At 36.4% G+C, this 19,711-nt stretch overlaps 4 protein-coding genes across 8 annotated transcripts; 3 read left to right on the top strand and 1 right to left on the bottom strand.

Moving 5' to 3' along the window:
- Positions 1-2,386: 2,386 nt before the first annotated feature.
- LOC18597149 (MYB-like transcription factor ETC3) lies at positions 2,387-3,985 on the top strand. The gene is made up of 3 exons (XM_007026015.3): positions 2,387-2,563; positions 2,669-2,756; positions 3,604-3,985. Exons 1-3 carry the CDS (start codon positions 2,509-2,511, stop codon positions 3,704-3,706), a joined length of 246 nt encoding a protein of 81 aa, XP_007026077.1. The 5' UTR covers positions 2,387-2,508; the 3' UTR covers positions 3,707-3,985.
- Positions 3,986-4,486: 501 nt separating this feature from the next.
- On the top strand, positions 4,487-10,107 carry LOC18597148 (Met-10+ like family protein / kelch repeat-containing protein). The gene is made up of 9 exons (XM_007026010.3): positions 4,487-5,239; positions 5,372-5,820; positions 6,064-7,224; positions 7,385-7,514; positions 8,002-8,237; positions 8,655-8,790; positions 9,218-9,294; positions 9,371-9,477; positions 9,725-10,107. The coding sequence occupies exons 1-9, from the start codon at positions 4,517-4,519 to the stop codon at positions 9,850-9,852; spliced, it is 3,147 nt and encodes a 1,048-aa protein (XP_007026072.3). The 5' UTR covers positions 4,487-4,516; the 3' UTR covers positions 9,853-10,107.
- A 1,966-nt stretch (positions 10,108-12,073) lies between these two features.
- Positions 12,074-14,189, top strand: PRXR1 (Peroxidase superfamily protein). Its single transcript, XM_007026009.3, has 4 exons — positions 12,074-12,530; positions 12,639-12,827; positions 13,166-13,331; positions 13,440-14,189. The coding sequence occupies exons 1-4, from the start codon at positions 12,306-12,308 to the stop codon at positions 13,847-13,849; spliced, it is 990 nt and encodes a 329-aa protein (XP_007026071.1). The 5' UTR covers positions 12,074-12,305; the 3' UTR covers positions 13,850-14,189.
- On the bottom strand, positions 13,963-19,427 carry LOC18597146 (uncharacterized). 5 transcript variants are annotated; one of them, XR_001928301.2, is made up of 7 exons: positions 19,040-19,427; positions 17,651-18,580; positions 17,224-17,414; positions 16,793-16,999; positions 16,429-16,489; positions 15,200-15,900; positions 13,963-15,095 (listed from the first exon to the last, which is right to left on the bottom strand). XR_001928301.2 is itself a non-coding variant. In XM_018122644.2 (6 exons), exons 1-6 carry the CDS (start codon positions 19,253-19,255, stop codon positions 15,292-15,294), a joined length of 2,214 nt encoding a protein of 737 aa, XP_017978133.2. In that variant the 5' UTR covers positions 19,256-19,427; the 3' UTR covers positions 13,963-15,291. The 5 variants fall into 5 exon arrangements, 3 of the variants coding, with proteins under 3 accessions (XP_017978133.2, XP_017978134.2, XP_017978135.2); XR_016026918.1 differs by having other exon boundaries at positions 13,963-14,912; XM_018122644.2 differs by having other exon boundaries at positions 13,963-15,900.
- Positions 19,428-19,711: the final 284 nt, after the last annotated feature.

The following is a 19,711-nucleotide window of genomic DNA, read 5'->3' as shown; positions in this document are numbered from 1 at the left end:
TAAGTAGTAAAACGATTGATAATAATTAAAATTTTAAAAAAATAATAGGTATAAAATCCAAAAAAGCATATAAAACTATTCAAAAAAATTCAAAGAAGTCATTATATTTTTATTGCATTCAATCAAGTCTTTATATTTTTATTTTGAGCCAAATAAGCCCTTATTATTTTACTTTCAATCAAATAAGTTCTCATGACTAACGATTGACTTAGTCAAAATATCATTTATCATTTTATATCACACAACATTGACGTAACATGCTAACACATCATAATTGACGATGATGTAATATATGAAATATTATAATTGATGATAATATAACATACTAATTTGACATAATAACATTACCATATGACATTTTTCACCTTCCACATCAATACCAAGTCAATATCATATAAGCATAAAAATATAAGTAGTATTTTAATTAATGATAATTAATTAATCATTAATCACAAAGATTTATTAGATTCAAAATAATAATATAAAAACTTGATTAAACTTAATAAAAAAATAAAATTTTATTTAAATTTTTTTGAATTGTTTAGAGATTTATTTGAGCATTAGGTAAAAATAATATTATTGGTTACGGAATTTCTTTACCAGAAATGTGGCCATAATTTTCGAAATTATCCAAAAATGCAAGTTTATCAAGAGACTAGCCAATGATATACAAAAGCACATGGATCAATGCTGGAACTTAGTTGCTTATTTCTATACGGATAATGGTCAAATGTAGTACCAAAAGTAAAAGGCAAAAGTAGACATGAAGAGTTGGTGGTAGGTGTCCATTTTGGATCAATCAGTCCTTATGACAAGGATTTGACTATTAATCCACGTTAATTTTCGTACTTATCCGGTCCATTAACTTCATACTGAACAAGATTTTGGCTGCTTAGCCTCATTCATCAATCATGTCCTTGTCGTTTTACCAGGGGTTACTTGTAATATGCGAAAAGAGAAACAGATTCCTTACAATATCACTCTAAAAGGCATCTCACAGGTTGAAGGTGGTGTGAACCCTTATATTCATAATATCATTCTAATACATAATTGATGTGAAATTCATGGTTCTCTTTTTTAGGACCATGACATCCTTCCTTACTCCTATTGAGAGTTTTTTCTAAGATCATGACATCTTCCTTTACTCTCGCTAGGAGTTTCTCTTTCCTTACTTCCCATTGAGAGTTTCTCTTCAATGTGGGACTTTATGGCACTATTTGCTATAAGCATTATCTCAACAATGTGAGATTCAAGTTCACACAAGGATCCATGACAACCGATGCCACAGAATGTAATCGTTGAAAAAGTGATTACTAAGTAGTAAAACGATTGATAATAATTAAAATTTTAAAAAAATAATAGGTATAAAATCCAAAAAAGCATATAAAACTATTCAAAAAAATTCAAAGAAGTCATTATATTTTTATTGCATTCAATCAAGTCTTTATATTTTTATTTTGAGCCAAATAAGCCCTTATTATTTTATTTTCAATCAAATAAGTTATCATGACTAACGATTGACTTAGTCAAAATATCATTTATTATTTTATATCACACAACATTGACGTGACATGCTAACACATCATAATTGATGATGATGTAATATATGAAATATTATAATTGATGATAATATAACATACTAATTTGACATAATAACATTACCATATAACATTTTTCACCTTCCACATCAATACCAAGTCAGTATCATGTAAGCATAAAAATATAAGTAGTATTTTAATTAATGATAATTAATTAATCATTAATCACAAAGATTTATTAAATTCAAAATAATAATATAAAAACTTGATTAAACTTAATAAAAAAATAAAAATTTATTTAAATTTTTTTGAATTGTTTAGAGATTTATTTGAGCATTAGGTAAAAATAATATTATTGGTTACGGAATTTTTTTACCAGAAATGTGGCCATAATTTTCAAAATTATCCAAAAATGCAAGTTTATCAAGAGACTAGCCAATGATATACAAAAGCACATGGATCAATGCTGGAACTTAGTTGCTTATTTCTATACGGATAATGGTCAAATGTAGTACCAAAAGTAAAAGGCGAAAGTAGACATGAAGAGTTGGTGGTAGGTGTCCATTTTGGATCAATCAGTCCTTACGACAAGGATTTGACTATTAATTCCATTAACTTCATACTGAACAAGATTTCGGCTGCTTAGCCTCCTTTAACAGTCATGTCCTTGTCGTTTTACCAGGGGTTACATGTAATCTGCGAAAGGAGAAACTGATTCCTTACAATGATGTAAAACAAGATTTGATACCTGATCCTTAAGGAATCAAGTAGTGCCGCACTGAGTTTATCTGTAGTCTTTGTTCATTTAGACACAAAAGGCCAAGCCAACCAACAGTGGAAGCCTCAACAACTTATCAAATCCCAGGAACTAACAGTCTTCTGTTGGATTTTTCATTTTCCCCAACTACCTATGACCTCCTGTTTACCCAGATAAATACCGCAAAGCTGGGATTGCTCTCCCCTGGCAACCATGGGAGACTTGGATCGTAGCTCTAGTGGCAGGGGTAGGAGGCAAGACACCAAAGGTTTCCTCAACCTGTTTCAGCTTTTGACACTCTCGATGCTTGATACTTCTTTTTTTTTTTTTTATCCGTTTATTCTCATATTTTGGGTTGTTGTCCCTGTTGCAGAGGAAAGAACTGATCAGGATACTAAGGTGGAATTCTCTGAGGATGAGGAGATGCTCATTGCCAGAATGTTTAACTTGATCGGGGACAGGTTTGATTACACTTCTTGTTCAGTCAGTTTTGCCACTGTAGCAGGAACTGCTCAATAAATTCAAATATTTAAAGTAAAATATTCAATGAGGTATTATTTTATTGAAATTTAAAAAATTATTAAATTTTTATTTTTTTAATTTTTTAAGATGTAAATTTTTTTATATTTTTAAAATAATTAATACAAAATTAATAATTAAAATTTATAATTTAAATAAATCAACTATCACTTAAAATAAAAATAATATAACAATATAATATAAAATTTAAATTAAAGTAAAAAAGTTTGTAAATATTAAAATAATAATACATAATTGTTGAATGTTTATTATAAACCGCAAAAGAGGCTCATGGTTTTATAAAGATAATAATATAATAGACTTTTTGTATTTTTTTGGAGAAAAATTAGAGTTAAAGGAAAAAAGAAGAAAGAGTAAATGAGAAAAGAAGAATTCAAAAATAGATATTATATATTGAAAAAAAAATAATTGATTTTATATATAAAAAAAATAGTTATTAGAAATTATTAAATATGTTGATTGGAAATAAGTGAAAAAAAAAATAGTTGTCGAAGATAATTAAATACATATGATCATTAATTGATTGAAAATAATATAATATTTTAAAAATTAAAAAATAAAAATTAAAATTTATTAAACACATAATTAAAAAATAAAAAATAAATAATTTTATTAATTATTTTTATATATTTTTAATATAATAAATCATATTATAAAATTATAAGATCTCTTCAAATTGGAGATTTAAAGTCTTTGCTTGAGTGGCTTCACTCAAGGGCCGGCCCTGCACTGTAGTCATTTCTGGTAAGTGTGTTTACGTTGCATCAGGTGGTCTCTGATTGCTGGTAGAATCCCCGGAAGAACAGCAGATGAGATCGAGAAGTACTGGACTTCAAGACGTAGCTCACAGTCGACACACAACCAAAGATGAACCTCCGGAGTCCGGACCCTGGTGGTGTAAAAGAGCTCCTTTTCAAGACGTAGCAGCGTTGTAGACAAAACATGAACATCATGGATAAGACACAGATGTAGCATGCTGTCATGAAGAAACAGAGTTTCATCGGCTGCAGTTGTTCTTAACTCCATCTCATGATTGTCTAATAATTTCGTGCAAGTTTTACTCTCTTCTTTCCTTGTTGCATTGAGCCGGAACCTGTTTTCTGTAGACTTGTACAACATACAAAAATCACTACTTTGTCTTGTCGGTTAAGCTTTGTCTTGTCCATTCTCCATCAAATTATAGACATATCGTAAGAAGCAAGCATATGTTAGTTATATTCTAATACATAATAAAGTAGAAAGCTAAATATAAAAAAATTTAATAATTTATACTTGATTCATTAACGTTCTATAGATTTATAAATTATCAATAAATCAAATATTATTATTTTGATATTTATTTTTACATATTTACGAGATGAAATTTAATAATTAAGTGATAATATATCAAATATAAACCTGAAACCTTAAACCGGGAACGGATCGCTAGCAGATGGGGGAAACGATGAACCGAACCGACTCATTTTTACTGTTTTAGAAAAAGGCCTGAGCCGATGGGCCTGCGTACATGAGATTCTATGGACCAATCTAAAAGCCTCCAACATGTTACGTAAAGCCCATAAATTATCAAAATCTCCAAACTACCCTTCACCATTCGCTTGAGTCTTGGTCTTTAGTCGAGATTTATCAAGGGTTTTTCGAACAGAAAAGGAAGGGAGGAAGAGAGGCAGGTAGCAGAGAAATGGAGTTTGACAAGAGGAAAGCGTCGACGCTAGCGTCACTGAGCTCAAATGAGACGGACAAATCACCGAAAGGCACGTTAGACACGCCCATCATCCCTCTCCTCGACGCCATCAACAACCACCCTTCTTACTTCACTACCAGCTCCTGCTCCGGTCGTATCTCTATCCTTTCCCAACCCAAACCGGACCCCAACTCGAATAATCCAACCAAAAAGAAAGCCCGAGGAGGGACCTGGCTCTTCATCACCCACGACATGGCGGATCCCGACTCAGTCATCTCCCTCCTCTTTGCTGACTCGACCAAGTTGACTCAACTAAGTGAGTTGGTCTTCCGTTTTGAGCCTCTCATCATTGCGGTTGAGTGCAGGGACTTAAATTCAGCTCAGAACTTGGTTTCCTTGGCTATTGCTTGCGGGTTCAGAGAGTCTGGGATTACAAGCGTGAGTAAGAGAGTAATCGTGGGGATACGGTGCTCGATTCGGATGGAGGTGCCTTTGGGTGATACCCAGAAAATTATGGTATCTAAAGATTACGTGAGGTTCCTTGTTGAGGTTGCTAATGAGAAAATGGAAGCTAATAGGCAGAGAAGTGAAGGTTTTCTTAGAGCTTTTATGAAGGATCAGGCTGGAGCATTTGAGAATGGGAATGGCTCAATCTGTGGTGAGAGTGGTGATTGTAATGAAGGTCAGGATGGTTTGCAGAGAAATTTTGGAGATGCCCAAGTTGGTAATTTTTGTTCAAAATGTTGATTTTCGATGCTTTTGCTATCATTTTCATGAAGTTGAGCTTTGTGATTGGAGTAACTTTTTATTATTTGGTCATTAATTTTGAGCTATATGGTATTGTGCTGGCAGGACATTGATCCTAATGAGACAACGCCTTTTTCTTGTCAATCATTGGCGGGAACAGATGGAATTCGCAGTTTTAGTTTATCTATTACTAAGATGGTAATTGTTGGTGAACCCGTAGAGAGGCTGTTCCTTTGGGGGCATTCAGCTTGTACCGTGGATAACATAGACAAAACTATGGTTCTTGTCTTTGGTGGCTTTGGGGGCATTGGAAGACATGCAAGGAGAAATGATTCTTTTCTTCTTGATCCATTGCTTGGAAATTTGAAAGAAATTAATGTGGTGGGCTGTCCATCTCCTCGCCTGGGTCACACCTCTTCTTTGGTAGGAGATTGCATGTTTGTTATTGGAGGCAGGGCTGATCCTTTGAACATTCTGAGTGATGTATGGGTTCTCAATACGGTTAAGAATGAATGGAGGTTACTAGATTGTACTGGCAGAGCCTTTCCTCCCAGGTCATACTCCTTTTATGCTTCTGTTGTTGTTCCGCCTCCTTTTTTACTTTCTTTTGTTTAGATGTATGCCATAAGAAATTAGAATACATTGTAAGGTATGCCTACTTGCCAGGCTTTTATTCTGCCTTAATCATTTCTTGAACATGTTATGAAAGTGCATTAATGTCCTCATTTCCTGTCATTTCTCCTGACTTAGCATCTCATTTTAGTTCTTAATGTCTAATCTGTATGTATCTCGCACAGGCATCGACATGCAGCTGCAGTAGTTGGATCAAAGATTTATGTCTTTGGTGGACTTAACAATGATACAATCTCGTCATCTTTGCATGTTCTTGACACCAATACACTGCAGTGGGAAGAATTGGTGGTCCATGGTGAATGGCCATGTGCCCGTCATTCTCACTCAATGGTTACTTATGGGTCTAAGTTATTCATGTTTGGAGGGTACCATGGAGAGAAAGCACTTGGGGACTTGTACAGTTTTGATACTCAAACATGTTTATGGAAAGTAGAAAAGGTAGGAGGAAGAAGCCCACATGCTAGGTTCTCCCACTCGATGTTTGTCTACAAAAATTATATTGGAATAATCGGAGGTTGTCCTGTCAGACAACATTGTCAAGAGTTGGCATTACTTGATATACGAAGCCTAGTTTGGAAGCATGTGACCCTCAATTCAATTGATAAAGAACTGTTTGTGCGATGCACCGCCAATGTTGTTCATGATAATCTTGTTATGGTTGGTGGTGGAGCAGCTTGTTATGCCTTTGGAACAAAGTTTAGTGAGCCAGTGAAAATTGAATTGCTTCCTTTGTTATCTTTAGATGATCATGAAAATGCTCCAAAGATGGGAGAAAATCAAGTTAATAACCAAGAGGAGGGTATGACAGCAAATGGGAATGATCTTATTCAAGCTTCACATGTTGGAAATGCTCTTGGTTCAACTCAAAGTCCTAAACCACAGAGTTTAAATGTTGGGAATCAGATGGTTGCTTCAAGTTGGGTTGTACAACTTGAAAGAAAATATGCAAAATTAGGAAAGGACATATTGAAGAAGTTTGGATGGTTAGATCTTGAGAGAAAGGCTTATGCACTAGATGATGGTCTACGTATCTCTTTCCCTGTGACAGAGAAGTTTTGTGCTATATTTCCAGAAGACAAATTTGAAGGCTTGATTGATCATCATCCATCTAAAACATTTAGAGCTGAAAGTGTTCTGTTAAATGAGGTGTCCTCCTCAGCAGCTTTGGATATTCTTAAGAAATGTGGTGCTACTAAGCTGCCAGATGAGGTTATTGAAGCCAGAAAAGCTTCCAAATCACCCTTAAAAATAATGACTGAAGCTGTTGCCTCTTTGATTAGGCATAAGGGCTTGTCCGTTAAACTTCTGGAGCAGCTACCAAGCAGGTTTGTCTTTCATTACTTCTATTCTTTGCTGCCTCTATGTAAGTTTGAGTTTTGTCAAAATTCTTGAGTTAGATAAAGAGTTGCTGTGGTTTGCTTCTCTTTTCAAAATACACGTGGATGCTATTTCCTCTCAATATTTAACATCTTTTGACTAAGTCAGGTGGGAACGAGTTGGTGATATTGTTGTGCTTCCAGTTTCATCCTTCAAGGACCCAGTATGGGATTCAATTGGAGAGGAGCTTTGGCCCATTATTGCCAGATCCCTGAATACTTGTCGCCTTGCTCGCCAAGTAAGCTATATGGATGAATTATATCTAGCCACTGTATTGATTGATGATGCTTTCTTTCCTTAATTTGTTCCAAAACTTATCTTTTATGCTGATTCACTCTAGTACTCCAAAGAATTCTATTGATTCACTCCAAATGATTGGCATCCATTCAAAGAATTCTTATTAGATCAAGATGATTTGATCAGTGATCATATTCTGTTTAAATTTCTTTCTATCTATCAACTCATAACAATGCATCTATTTACTAATGGCCTACAGTCATTCCAGCGGTTGAAGGATATTGTAGGCCATATTGTCTTATTGTATAGTGACTTAGACCAAGCAGTGGTTTACCTTGGTGTCCGAATATTTTGAACAATATTACTGCTCACTTGAAATTTTCATATTTAGGCAAGATTCATAATTGAGAATCTCATGGATATCATTCATCAGAAGTTTTTATATGCCACTCATTCACTCATTGCATTAATTTCTGTAATTTGTCAAGGGCCGAGTTGCACCAAATGGTACAAGAGACAGTACTTTGGAGATTCTTATGGGAGATAGTGGCTGGGTTGATCATCGTGAAAATGGGATTCTATATTCTTTTGATGCGACTAAGTGCATGTTTTCTTGGGGCAATCTTTCTGAGAAAATGCGCATGGCCAATTTGGATTGTACAGATGCAGTTATCGTGGATCTGTTTGCTGGAATTGGATATTTTGTGTTGCCCTTCCTTGTTAGGTATGCTGTATTTATGGTTTATTATGGTCTTTCAATTTTGTCTAAATCTTAAGTGTCTCTCTCTCTCTCTCTCATACACACACACACAAAGACACATCTATGTGCCTACATGCACACCAGACTTAGTTTTGTGATCTTCAGATCTTCAACTAGAAGCAGACTTCTTGACTGACTGAAATTAATAGATAATTATGTTGCTTTTCATGGCTTATGTGAAGGACAATGATTGTTTTGTGTCATGTCACCATTAGCCCGTAATAGAAATTACAAGATTTGATGGAGAATTATCAGTGTAGGAAGATTCTCTTATTATCTTTTAAGTCTTCAACTGACTTACATTACATTCAATTTCGCTGATCGACAAGTCTTTTTTGTTATTGGTGTTCTTTTTTTGGAATTGTAATGCTCATCAATCAGGGCAAAAGCAAAGCTAGTATATGCTTGTGAATGGAATCCCCATGCCATTGAGGCTCTTAAACGGAATCTTCAAGCCAATTCTGTCTCTGATCGTTGTATCATACTTGAAGGGGATAATCGAATTACCGCACCCAAGGTAAATATCTGAAGCTCTTGGATGACCAGTTAATGGTTGCTATTCTGTGGCCCTTGCTCTTTGAGTATGTTCCTCGTCAGACCAAAAATGCAGTTATAACATCACCTGTGAAGAGCACCAACAGTAAATCATGATTTTAATGTTAAAATGTTGATCCTCATTCCTCAGTTAAATGTATATGTTTGAATTTATTTTATTTTACTTTTTTAAAATTGCATTTGTTGTTTTGGAGTCAAAATTTCTGGCTCAATTGCCTGATTGAGGGCAGCATATGAAGAAATACTTTTTCATGAAATGACCCAGCTTGGATTCTTGATTTTATTGGCTATTCAAATGGACTAAAAGAACATCTTGCCACGGCAACTTGAGCCTTCACTACCAGAATAAACTATGTGCTGATTGATTCATGATGATTTTTTTCCTACAGGGAGTTGCAGATCGAGTTTGTCTTGGTCTTCTTCCATCAAGTGAGGCTAGCTGGCTTATTGCTGTGAGGGCATTAAGGTGCTTTATGTTGATGTTATTACTTGTGTTACATTTCAAGTGCACTGTCATTTTAATGATGGTACAAAAAATGCAGGAGTGAGGGTGGAATATTACACGTGCATGGGAATGTGAAGGACACAAATGAGGAATCGTGGACTAAACATGTTTCAAAATCGATATCCGAAATCGCTAGATCCGAAGGTATGACTTTCCAGTCTTATATGACATAATCTTACATCTTACAGTTCATGTTTGTGTAACAACCTGGGTCCAAGCACCACTCATTCAATAACTTTCCAGATTTAAACCACTTGACCTTAAAAAACTTAAGCTCAAGTTGCTAATAATGATTGACTTAGATCCTTATATAGATCTTTAAGACTCACATTCACATCCGATGTAAGATTGAATATCACAATGGCCCTAAAGTGATTATTGTTGTTTGCAGGTCATTGTTGGGAAGTGATTGTAGAGCATGTGGAGAGAGTGAAATGGTACGCCCCACACATCCGCCATCTTGTTGCTGATGTTAGATGCAGACAGATTCAGCCTGAAAATTTTCATGTAACAAAATAGTCTCTAGGAAATAACTAGGGGTTGGGTATATGGGCAGAATTTATAAATGGGCCGGGTCATAATAACCCATTTTACCCATTCATGGCCCATAAGTCTGTCACAACTCACAAGTACAAATTTGTCAATTCATTTTTGTTCTAAAAAAGCTGTCCTCGTAAAGATCCAAAGTAGGCAATCAAGTTGTCCTGTGGGCCATGGCGCATGGCCCATCAATAATCAATGTCTTCTATCATCATGATGATGAAAGTTACAAAAAGAAAATTAAAAAACTTGACGTTTATGCATTATTAATGAATCAAACATTGTCATTTTATTAATAAATGAATTTAAAAAATAAATATTAAATTATTACATATTTATGATAGCATATAAATATTATACTCGGATAATATATTAAATATAAATAAAAAAAATTTAATAAGAAGAGGTATGTATATGTATTATTGCGTACATATCCTTTGCTTTTTTATTGTGCAAATAAAGAAAAAAAAACAAAAGTCATTGAGAAAGATTGGAAATTTTGACTTTTTTTAATTCTTATCTAATTTAATCAAAGTAAGATCGACGGACACGTGTCCCTTTTTTTTAATGTTTTATCTGTAAAAGATATTTAAAAAATTGATATATGTCACCTCCCGTGAGGGCATGATGACTCATCACCCTGTGGGGTCCATGTTTTAACCATAAATGCAACTAGATATCTTAGATGCATTAAATCTCAAAGTGTCGGTGGCCACGCCGGACGAGGTTGGTCCAGCCATTTCGCTCGGCTCCCCTCGATTTCTCACATCTACCCCTCAGGCCTCCAAACGAAAGCCCCCAAAACGGAAGGAATATCAGGGTTATGGAGGGGCATTGTGGGAAAACTAAAAGGGCTAACTTTGTTCATTGGTTGGACCGCTGGTTGCCTAAAGCCTCCAAACTCTTTCTTAAAAATTATAATAACATTGACATTGGCTTTTTGCTTTGTACCCTTTGGATTTCAATAATATAAAGTTGCATAAAGGAATTTCTCATATGCCATTAACAATTATATTTTTTAATAAGAATATCCCGAAATGGAAAATATAAAAAAATTAGATAAAGGAAGTAGGACTAAAAGAGTATTAAGTTTCCATTATGAAGAAAAATGTAGCTTTCACATTATTTGGACCTCTTGTTTGAATGGAAGAAAGTGTTCCTCACTGAAAGGGCAGATGGCTCTCAGTGGTAGGCTAGTAGGCTGCTTGTTCTTCAATCCAAAAGAATCTTATTGTGCTTTGTTTCTTTTTCCTTGCATGGTGAATAAGCTTCCCAATCTTCAAATTAAGACCAGCAATGCCTTGTACCCCACTTGAAAGGGAAAGCTATGATGGCTTTTCTCTTTTGCTATCCTTTTAAGGTTTTAAATGGATGTAAAGAGGAAACCAAAGAGCATAACAGTTTCAAGTTTTTGATTTATTCCAGAAGCATTTGAATGTGGTCCATGTTGCAGAGCTCCTTTTGTTTTTCACCAGATTCATGCCTTTGCTTTGAGAAAGAAGGATCATGATAGAGATAATAACAAGAGGCATGTGCAAGCTCAAATGTTGGTTTTATCTGTTATGTTTAGCTACCATCCTCAAAGTCAATCTCATGACATATAAATATTGCAGAATCTGTACACATTTCAGTGCATCTTTAGCTGAATTCCAGCATTCTTACATCGAGATCCTGCATTGTAATTAATAACCAAAACAAGTACTATACACCTTGTTTCTCTCAGGTTTGAGATGGAATAACAAAGAAAAAAATGAGTTATCTTGTAAATTAAACAGCTTCCCAGCGTAGAAATAACTGCAGAATTCACCAATTCCTTTTTCAACATTTTAGCAAGTTTCTGCATTGTAAAGGTGTTTCTATTCTTAAGAAAAGAACAAAGCTGGTGGGGTAGACGGGAATTAACAGGAGGGTGCAATCTTTTAACAGAAGAACTATTTAAATTGCTATTTATGTTCCAAATTCTTCTAGTGGCTTTTCCTTAAAAAGGTTATTCTGAGTCTGACCAGGGACTTGAGTCTTGGCTAGGGTCCAAGATCCTTCAAGATCACCGTTGGATCAGCTAGCTCTGGGCCCTCTGTCAATCTTTTCTACTTTGCATGCAGAGAGTAACACTACACACACACACACACACACACACACACACACACACACATATATATATATATATATATAAAGCTTCATGAATCGTAACTGCTAAGCATTTTGCCATTTTCTGTTGATAACTCTTACAGATGTTGCCAACTTTTTGACACAATCCAGATTAAAATTAGCAGTAAGTGCTGATATTAATACAAGTGTAAAAAAAAAGGGTAAAACTTTTCAAAACTAGGGCATTTTTTATTACCAAATTTGTCAGTCTCTGAATTATTTAAGCAGCACCTTATTAAAGATCCAAAGCAAGGTCAGTGACCTGTAGTGAGAGTAGTGAGGAAATGGGTGCTGCCAAAGTTCTGTTCTTCTTTGCTTTGCTTTGCTTTTCAGCTGTGTCTACATTTGCAGAGAATGAGGAAGACCCAGGCCTTGTTATGAGCTTCTACAAGGATACATGTCCTCAGGCTGAAGAAATCATCAGAGAGCAAGTTAAGCTTCTGTACAAGCGCCACAAGAACACTGCATTTTCTTGGCTGAGAAACATTTTCCATGACTGTGCTGTTCAGGTAAATCAACACACATCCTTTTTTTTACTCTTGTTGTACTGTACTCTTGCTCTTGATAGTACAACTTACATGCATGTTTTTTTTCTTGCTTTTCCTGTTGTTGAGTAGTCATGTGATGCTTCACTGCTGCTGGACTCGACAAGAAGGACCTTGTCTGAGAAGGAGACAGACAGGAGCTTTGGTCTTAGGAATTTCAGGTACATTGAGACCATCAAAGAAGCTGTAGAGAGGGAGTGTCCTGGAGTTGTTTCTTGCGCAGATATTCTCGTGTTGTCTGCTAGAGATGGCATTGTTTCTGTAATTTCCTCCGACCCTCTTTTAGATTAACTCTTGTCTTCATTAACAGCACTTCTGTCTGTGGGAGTTTCTTAACACTGTCTTTGTTTCACTCAGAATATGCTCTTTGCACTAGATCCACAAGATCGGTGGGGGTTTCTTTTGTTTAACCCACTAACGTTTGCTTTCCCAGTCCTCTGAAGTTTCAATTCCTAGTTTTAACCATAATAAGTACTTAAAAATCCTAGAGGTGGTATTTTCACCTCTTTTCCATAAAGATGTTCGTGCCTTCTTATTTCCTGAATTACTAATTGTAGCTTTCAGGCAGTTAACATAATCCTGAATTTACTTTCTTTCAGCTTGGAGGCCCTTACATCCCTCTCAAAACAGGAAGAAGAGATGGCAGAAGGAGCAGAGCAGATGTTGTTGAGGAGTATCTTCCTGACCACAATGAGACCATCTCTGCCGTCCTTGACAGGTTTTCTGCCATGGGTATTGACACCCCTGGAGTCGTTGCCCTGCTAGGTAGACCTTTTATTTTTACATGAATCATTAAATATATGTGTATGGATATATCTTGGCATCCGTTTGCATGGCTAAGTTTCTACATTTTGGTCTCATTGTGCAAAACAGGAGCTCACAGTGTCGGCAGAACGCACTGTGTCAAGCTGGTGCACCGTTTGTACCCAGACGTCGACCCTGCCCTCAACCCTGACCATGTTCCACACATGCTCCACAAATGCCCCGATCAAATTCCAGATCCAAAGGCTGTGCAGTACGTGAGAAACGACCGCGGCACACCCATGATACTGGATAACAACTACTATAGAAACATACTGGACAACAAGGGCTTGTTAATTGTGGATCACCAACTGGCTTATGACAAGAGGACCAAGCCTTATGTGAAGAAAATGGCCAAGAGCCAAGACTATTTCTTCAAGGAGTTTGCCAGGGCCATTACCATCCTTTCTGAGAACAATCCTCTCACTGGTACCAAGGGTGAGATCAGGAAACAGTGCAATGTTGCGAACAAGCTTCACTAAAATGCTTTGGTACAACCACCATCTCATCTTCTCTTCCTAGTTTATGTGAGGGAGAGAAGAGAGCTGAGTGTGACAGAATAAAATGGTTGTTCTAGTCCTAGACCAGTTTGTTAATGTGCAGTGATCAGTGATAGTAGTGGTACTGGTATGAGATGATCAATCTGGTGACTTTGCTCATTACATGCCCTGTTGTTTTGGTGTACCTAGGTTTCTCTTCTGTTGTTGCGAGGTTGATGTTGGTAATGGCTCTGGTGGATGTATGTATGTATGTAAGGATGGTGTTGATGGTGTATGATGCATGGATTTCAATGATTTAATACATTTGATGATTCCTGCTTGAGCCTTCTCTTTCATGATGTCATGGTGATGACTGATGAGTGCATGGATCAAATTAGCGAAAAAGACCCCATCCCAACAACAAGAAGAAATGAAAACTTTAGTGAAGAGACTATGGTCCCAGGTGATGTGAGCTTTCATATTATTTTGGTGAAATCTTAATCCCGTAGATGTGATATATGGCCTTGACAAGGATATCAAGATTTTGAGCATATTATGATATCCCACATCCCACATAAGATATGAATGTAATTGTTAAAACTTATATAATAATTCAAGTACATCACTACTAGCAACTTGAGCTTAAGTTTATACCCAAAAAGTTGTTGGGTCAGTGATTGGCTAATCCGATGTGAATGCCAACAGTGGATATTAAAACAGGTTGAATCTTGGATGATAAAAGAAAGATTTTCCATTATGTCAAGAAATATAGATTTTAAGCATATGAATGCAATGAAAATTTATCTCTTGGTAGGTGGCCACTGGTATATATAATTGTAGTGCAGACAGAGATGAATGAAGAATGAAGGTGTGGGCCTGAGTCTCACTATCAAAGTTGGGAGGCAAATGCTCCAAGCATGGGCAGACAGTTATGGTGATGACCATCGTATCATTGAATTTTAAATATCAAGAACAAGCCAAATGAAAATCCTGAAGTAGCCTTAATTCCAATAAAATACCCTTCAGGTCTAAGCCTTGCCACCGGCCTTCCCAGAAATTCTGTACACTATCACAAAAGGCTTATCAGAAGCAGGAATTATACTTACAAATTTCCAGTTCACTGCTGTATTTTCGAGTTTGTACAGACTAGAGAATGTTCATCAAATTATGGCAAATGATCTTGCATGTTTGAGGCAGATTGGTAACTTATTCATCAAACAAATGTTGCAATGGCAGGACTGCAGGACTCCTGACCCCATAAAAACTTATCTGTTTCATGATCTATGCAGCGGTGGAAAGTACATGAATGCATAACGTATTAAGTCGCGCACATGATGTGAAGAAAAGGCTCACCGAGATGCATTTATGTCACAGCTTTCTTTTACCAAGTTCCTTTCCCTGTAATGATAATTTACAAGAAACATTGTATAAGCATATTCAGTCCACTACCTACAGCTTGCTAATGCCTCTTTTGGTTCTTCCGAACTGCTTAAACTGCTATCTGAGTCACTATCCGGTTCCAAGGATGCCGAAACATCCGTCCTATTGCGTTCTATTATCTTAGGGATAAAAGAACTGGAAGAAGGGTGATTGTAGTAAGGCTGTGGATGGATGGAAATGTTGTTTGCATTAGTTGGATAAGATCGATAACCATATGAAGTTGGATAAGGACTGGGAGGAAAAACAACTGGTGGAGGCCAATATACCATAGGCATGAAAGTATTTGCTGGTTGTGGTGGAAACAAGTGATATGCGGTTTGATTATGGTAGGACACATTGTTTCCAAGACTCTTCATCATTGGGTTTGAGACTTGTGTAGTTTCAGCTGGAGTCTGTGATTGTGTGGACTGAAATGCTGCCATTGCTTGGGTTTGGATTGAGGTGTAGCCCATTAGCCCAAATTGGGTACCAGGTGTTGAGCTCGAAGGTGCTGATTCTTGAACTGAGGCTTTTGGAAAATTGTGGGACTTGCTGCTGGAGTTTGTCTGCCTTCTTCCCTTTGATTTTGTTGAGGTAGTCTTCCCAGTTAATTGCTGAGAACTAGGACGAGCCTGCTGAAGAAGCAAGGAACTTAGAACTCAGAAACTATCCTTTAATCTAAGGGAAAACTGGTAACGGATTCAAGATGAGATCATAGCACCTATAGAGAAGGCTCTGCTATCATGCATCACTAGATAACAAATGCATTGTATCATTTCCATCAGAATGATGTATCCTTCACCCTATCCACTTAATTTTCTAGGGTCAGCTTCCATTGTAGAATTAGGGACAACATACAAATATAGACACAACTACAAATTCCTCCCCTAAACAAGGGTTTTTAGTACTCAAATGACTCAGAGCATAAATGGTTTTTATGGGGATTTGATGTGGTTCCAACTCTCATTATTGTATATTAAGAAATAACTCATAGCTCGTAGCCAAATCTCCTACCATGTAGAATCGTGTTATCTTTCTCCTTGGTAACATGGCACACTGGTAGTACCAAGCATTAAAATTGTCACACCAGCAAAAGGAAACTTAAATCCTTAATAACTATAAATGAAATGTAGTACGTTGTGATTCAGGAATTGCAATCTTACAGTGTCAAAAGCTATTGGATGCGAAAGAAACAATTCTTCATCTTCAGCATCTTCGTCTGTCCTGTAATGTGAAGGTTGAATATTAAGTGAACTGCCCTATAAGATTCAGCTGTTAAGTGTCTGCGGATATTCAGAAAAGACCATGCAAATAGTGCAAAAGCAATGAGGAGGTCGAACACCTATCGGACAGATATAGCAGAGTAATCTATGTGGTTGTTTGCTAGTTTACTGAACCAGATTAATTGCAAAGGTGAGAGATCATAAAGTGGCAAAGTGCAACCCAAATCTAGTATTATGTCCTCTTCTTCCGTTTTATATGTACACGTTTGTTCTACAAGTTTACTATTTCTGTGGAACCCCTTACCTATAATACTTTTGCAGCAAGTCTAAGTTCCTGTATTTTGTTTCTCTTTGAACAAGGTCATCAGGAAAACCTGCCATGAACAGAAGTGTGATGCCCAAGGCCTTGAAGAAGAAGCTCCCACTGCGAATATGGACTAGCATTGCCATTCGGCACATGACAGGTCCGAAAGACTTTAGTTTATTTCTTCCCATTCGCTGCCTGACATATCTGGAAAAATTCAGCCCACAAGTATTTCTAGATTAGGCTGATGAGGTACAAGCTCAAGTAATTTTAGGTGAAGAATAAGTGTAAAGCTATGGTGTTTATCAAGAACATTTGCAATAGTCAGGCTTTTAACAGGCAAGCACTTAAATAAGAAACGAATTGTGGTGTCTAAGGGTGTACAAAAGCTAACAATAATATAGCAAATCAATTATCAAAGCCATACTTACTCATTTTGAGGAAGATTTCTTGTCCTTCCACCATACTTGATGCACAAAAATAGGCATGATGGACAGCAAGGATCAGAAGGACGCATAGTTTTCTCTTCCTCAAGTATTTGAACAGGACATAGTGTTGGATTCTGTCGGTTCGGATAGAAAACCTTCCTCTGGACACCAGGATTCTCATATAAGACATGCTCCTGTGATTAATGAATTTAAGTTTCTTTCTTGTTAGTCCACTAAGACAATGTACCCTCCAGATAACTTGGAATAAAGGCCATAGGGCAGCAATAATACATTAGAACAATGAAAGCAACTATTAAACTACTGGCTCTGATCATAGCGAAAACTTATATATCTGAAGCAACTATATTAGTAGCTGTCAGCTGAGCAAGGTGAAGACAATTCATTAACATCATAAAGTTAGGTTGCTTACCCCTGGATTCTTTGGAGAAACATACGGATCCCCCTTCCTTAAAATGCTGAAGTGATTGAAGTCTAACTCATACATATCTTCACATCCATTCCTTATGCCAAGGGATGCAAAGACAATTATCTTCCTTATGGTGTGTGACTGAGCATTTTTCAATAAAAGGGCATCTGATGCAAGTATTTTTCTTATTTCTTTCGGACAGAAAGGAACTTTCGGAGGTTTCTTATTTGAAGATGTCTTTCCAGACACTGTCTGACAAGGCTCTTGCCCAGAAGTTGCCATATCTGCTGGAGACTTGTGTTCTCCATTCTTTTCTGTTTCCTTCATGACATACTTCGGGTTGTTTCTGTTAAAAACTACTTGTATATCCTGTAGTGTGTAATCCTTTTCTCTATTTTCTTTTATCAACTGGCTACTGTTTGTAAATGTCAGCTCACTCTGACTGGTGGAATAACTTTGCAGACAAGATATATGCATTCCTGGGCCAACACCATCCTCATGAGGTTGTTCTTCATAAGCACTTCTTAGATTTTCCTCAGTTTCCCTATCTTTATAACCAGTGTTAGGATCATCCTCTTCATAATATTCATCTTCATCATCACTGTCATCTGTATCCTCACGATCTGCAGCAAGGTCACTGTCTTTAAATTTATCAAAATGCGAAAAAAGAGTCTCATCCATGCTCATCCAGTTAACTAAGCGATCATCCTGATTTTCATCTGTCGAAGGCATGCATTGTGTGCCATTCTCTGCCTTAGAGGCCATTTCAGTTTTGGAACTCTTTCCATCTTCAGTTCTATGACTATATGTTTCTATCTTCTGTCTTTTGAACCTTTTGAGGCTTCTCTCTGTGGTATCAAGACAGCTGACCTGTGAGAGAACATAAGAGGCCAGGCCATTAAGCAGTGACAGTAGACTTTTGCTTGGATTCAGCTAACAGGTGAAAGAAGCCAAGTTAGTTGCTTTGAAATAGCATTTGAAAATGGAAAAACAAAGTATATTAGCTCTATGAATTACAATACCATGTTTCATGAACAAAATTTTCACTGAAAAAGTCCATTATTGGACCATTAATCAAATACCAAGAACTTGAGAAGGCAAGAAGATAAGAGATATTCCAAAAATCTACAATGTTCATCTCACAGAAGGTCTCCTACATGTTTCGTTCAGTTACTCAATGGCTCCTGTATCAAAACTAATGTCCATCCTATTACAAATAGACAATAATACTATTATTTGGCTTTGTGAATGAGATATCAGAACAACGTCCTACCAGAGATAAATATGAAATGTGCATTTGATCATGTATGCTTAATTACTGGAAAATAATGCACATTTGTAAGAGATGGGAGAAAAATAAAAACAGACTAAATTAAAGTGGGGAAGCCATACTTTTTCATTGGTTAGAAGAGATTCCTTCTCCCTCTCTTGTATTTGGGCTTCAAGTGATGATATTCTCTTCATAAGCTCTGCATTTTTTTCTCTCTCTCTTTGCAACTCAGCCGCGATCTCTGCAATGACATTTACACTCTCTCCCTTCATTTCTTGCTCTATTGCACACAGTGCAGAAGCATTGACCAAGCTGGCGCAGGATTGAAGTTCCACCATTGGAACTGAGAAGCTACTCCCAAAACGAATAAAACCAAATATCACATAACCAAAGTATCCACCAAGGAAAAACCCTGATAAAAGCTTCACAAGAAAAGTAGAAAATATTTTGTTAGTAAACAGTGCAACTAAAGTTTGCAACTTGAAGGGAAACCCACATCAAAAAGGTGGTTTTTTTTTTAAAACCCAAAGTAGATTGGTTTAGTTTACTGTTGATGTTCAGATGCTTAAGTCAACATGAAGAAAGACCAACTATGTCTATGTCAAAAGAGAAAGCAGGAAGTTTCTCTTGAAAACAAAGTCAGAAAACTGTCAAAGTTGAAGCAACTTGTTCACTTACAAACAAGAAAAAGTTAATGATAGGACTAAGAAGTAAGAAGAAGGAAATGAAACTGATGTTTAAAGGGAGAGAGAGAGAGAGAGAGAGAGAGAGAGATTAGTGATCAAAAAGATGAG

Source organism: Theobroma cacao, chromosome 6 (genome assembly GCF_053813885.1).
Source record: "Theobroma cacao isolate CCN51 chromosome 6, ASM5381388v1, whole genome shotgun sequence".
NCBI lineage: Eukaryota > Viridiplantae > Streptophyta > Magnoliopsida > Malvales > Malvaceae > Theobroma > Theobroma cacao.
Note: the sequence above shows the minus strand (reverse complement) of the source record. Positions and strands in the feature narration are given on the sequence as shown.

Bases quoted from the DNA above. Each gene is read 5' to 3' on its own strand.
- LOC18597149 (XM_007026015.3), top strand. From the start codon at position 2,509: ATGGGAGACTTGGATCGTAGCTCTAGTGGCAGGGGTAGGAGGCAAGAC. The intron at 2,564-2,668 runs GTTTCCTCAACC...TCCCTGTTGCAG, and splicing joins TAGGAGGCAAGACACCAAAG to AGGAAAGAACTGATCAGGAT. The intron at 2,757-3,603 runs GTTTGATTACAC...ACGTTGCATCAG, and splicing joins TTTAACTTGATCGGGGACAG to GTGGTCTCTGATTGCTGGTA.
- LOC18597148 (XM_007026010.3), top strand. From the start codon at position 4,517: ATGGAGTTTGACAAGAGGAAAGCGTCGACGCTAGCGTCACTGAGCTCA. The intron at 5,240-5,371 runs GTTGGTAATTTT...TTGTGCTGGCAG, and splicing joins GAAATTTTGGAGATGCCCAA to GACATTGATCCTAATGAGAC. The intron at 7,225-7,384 runs GTTTGTCTTTCA...TGACTAAGTCAG, and splicing joins CTGGAGCAGCTACCAAGCAG to GTGGGAACGAGTTGGTGATA.
- PRXR1 (XM_007026009.3), top strand. From the start codon at position 12,306: ATGGGTGCTGCCAAAGTTCTGTTCTTCTTTGCTTTGCTTTGCTTTTCA. The intron at 12,828-13,165 runs GTAATTTCCTCC...ACTTTCTTTCAG, and splicing joins CTAGAGATGGCATTGTTTCT to CTTGGAGGCCCTTACATCCC. The intron at 13,332-13,439 runs GTAGACCTTTTA...TGTGCAAAACAG, and splicing joins TGGAGTCGTTGCCCTGCTAG to GAGCTCACAGTGTCGGCAGA.
- LOC18597146 (XM_018122644.2), bottom strand. From the start codon at position 19,255: ATGGTGGAACTTCAATCCTGCGCCAGCTTGGTCAATGCTTCTGCACTG. The intron at 17,000-17,223 runs GTAAGTATGGCT...GAATTTTTCCAG, and splicing joins AGAAATCTTCCTCAAAATGA to ATATGTCAGGCAGCGAATGG. The intron at 15,901-16,428 runs GTAAGATTGCAA...TTGCTTCTTCAG, and splicing joins ATCCAATAGCTTTTGACACT to CAGGCTCGTCCTAGTTCTCA.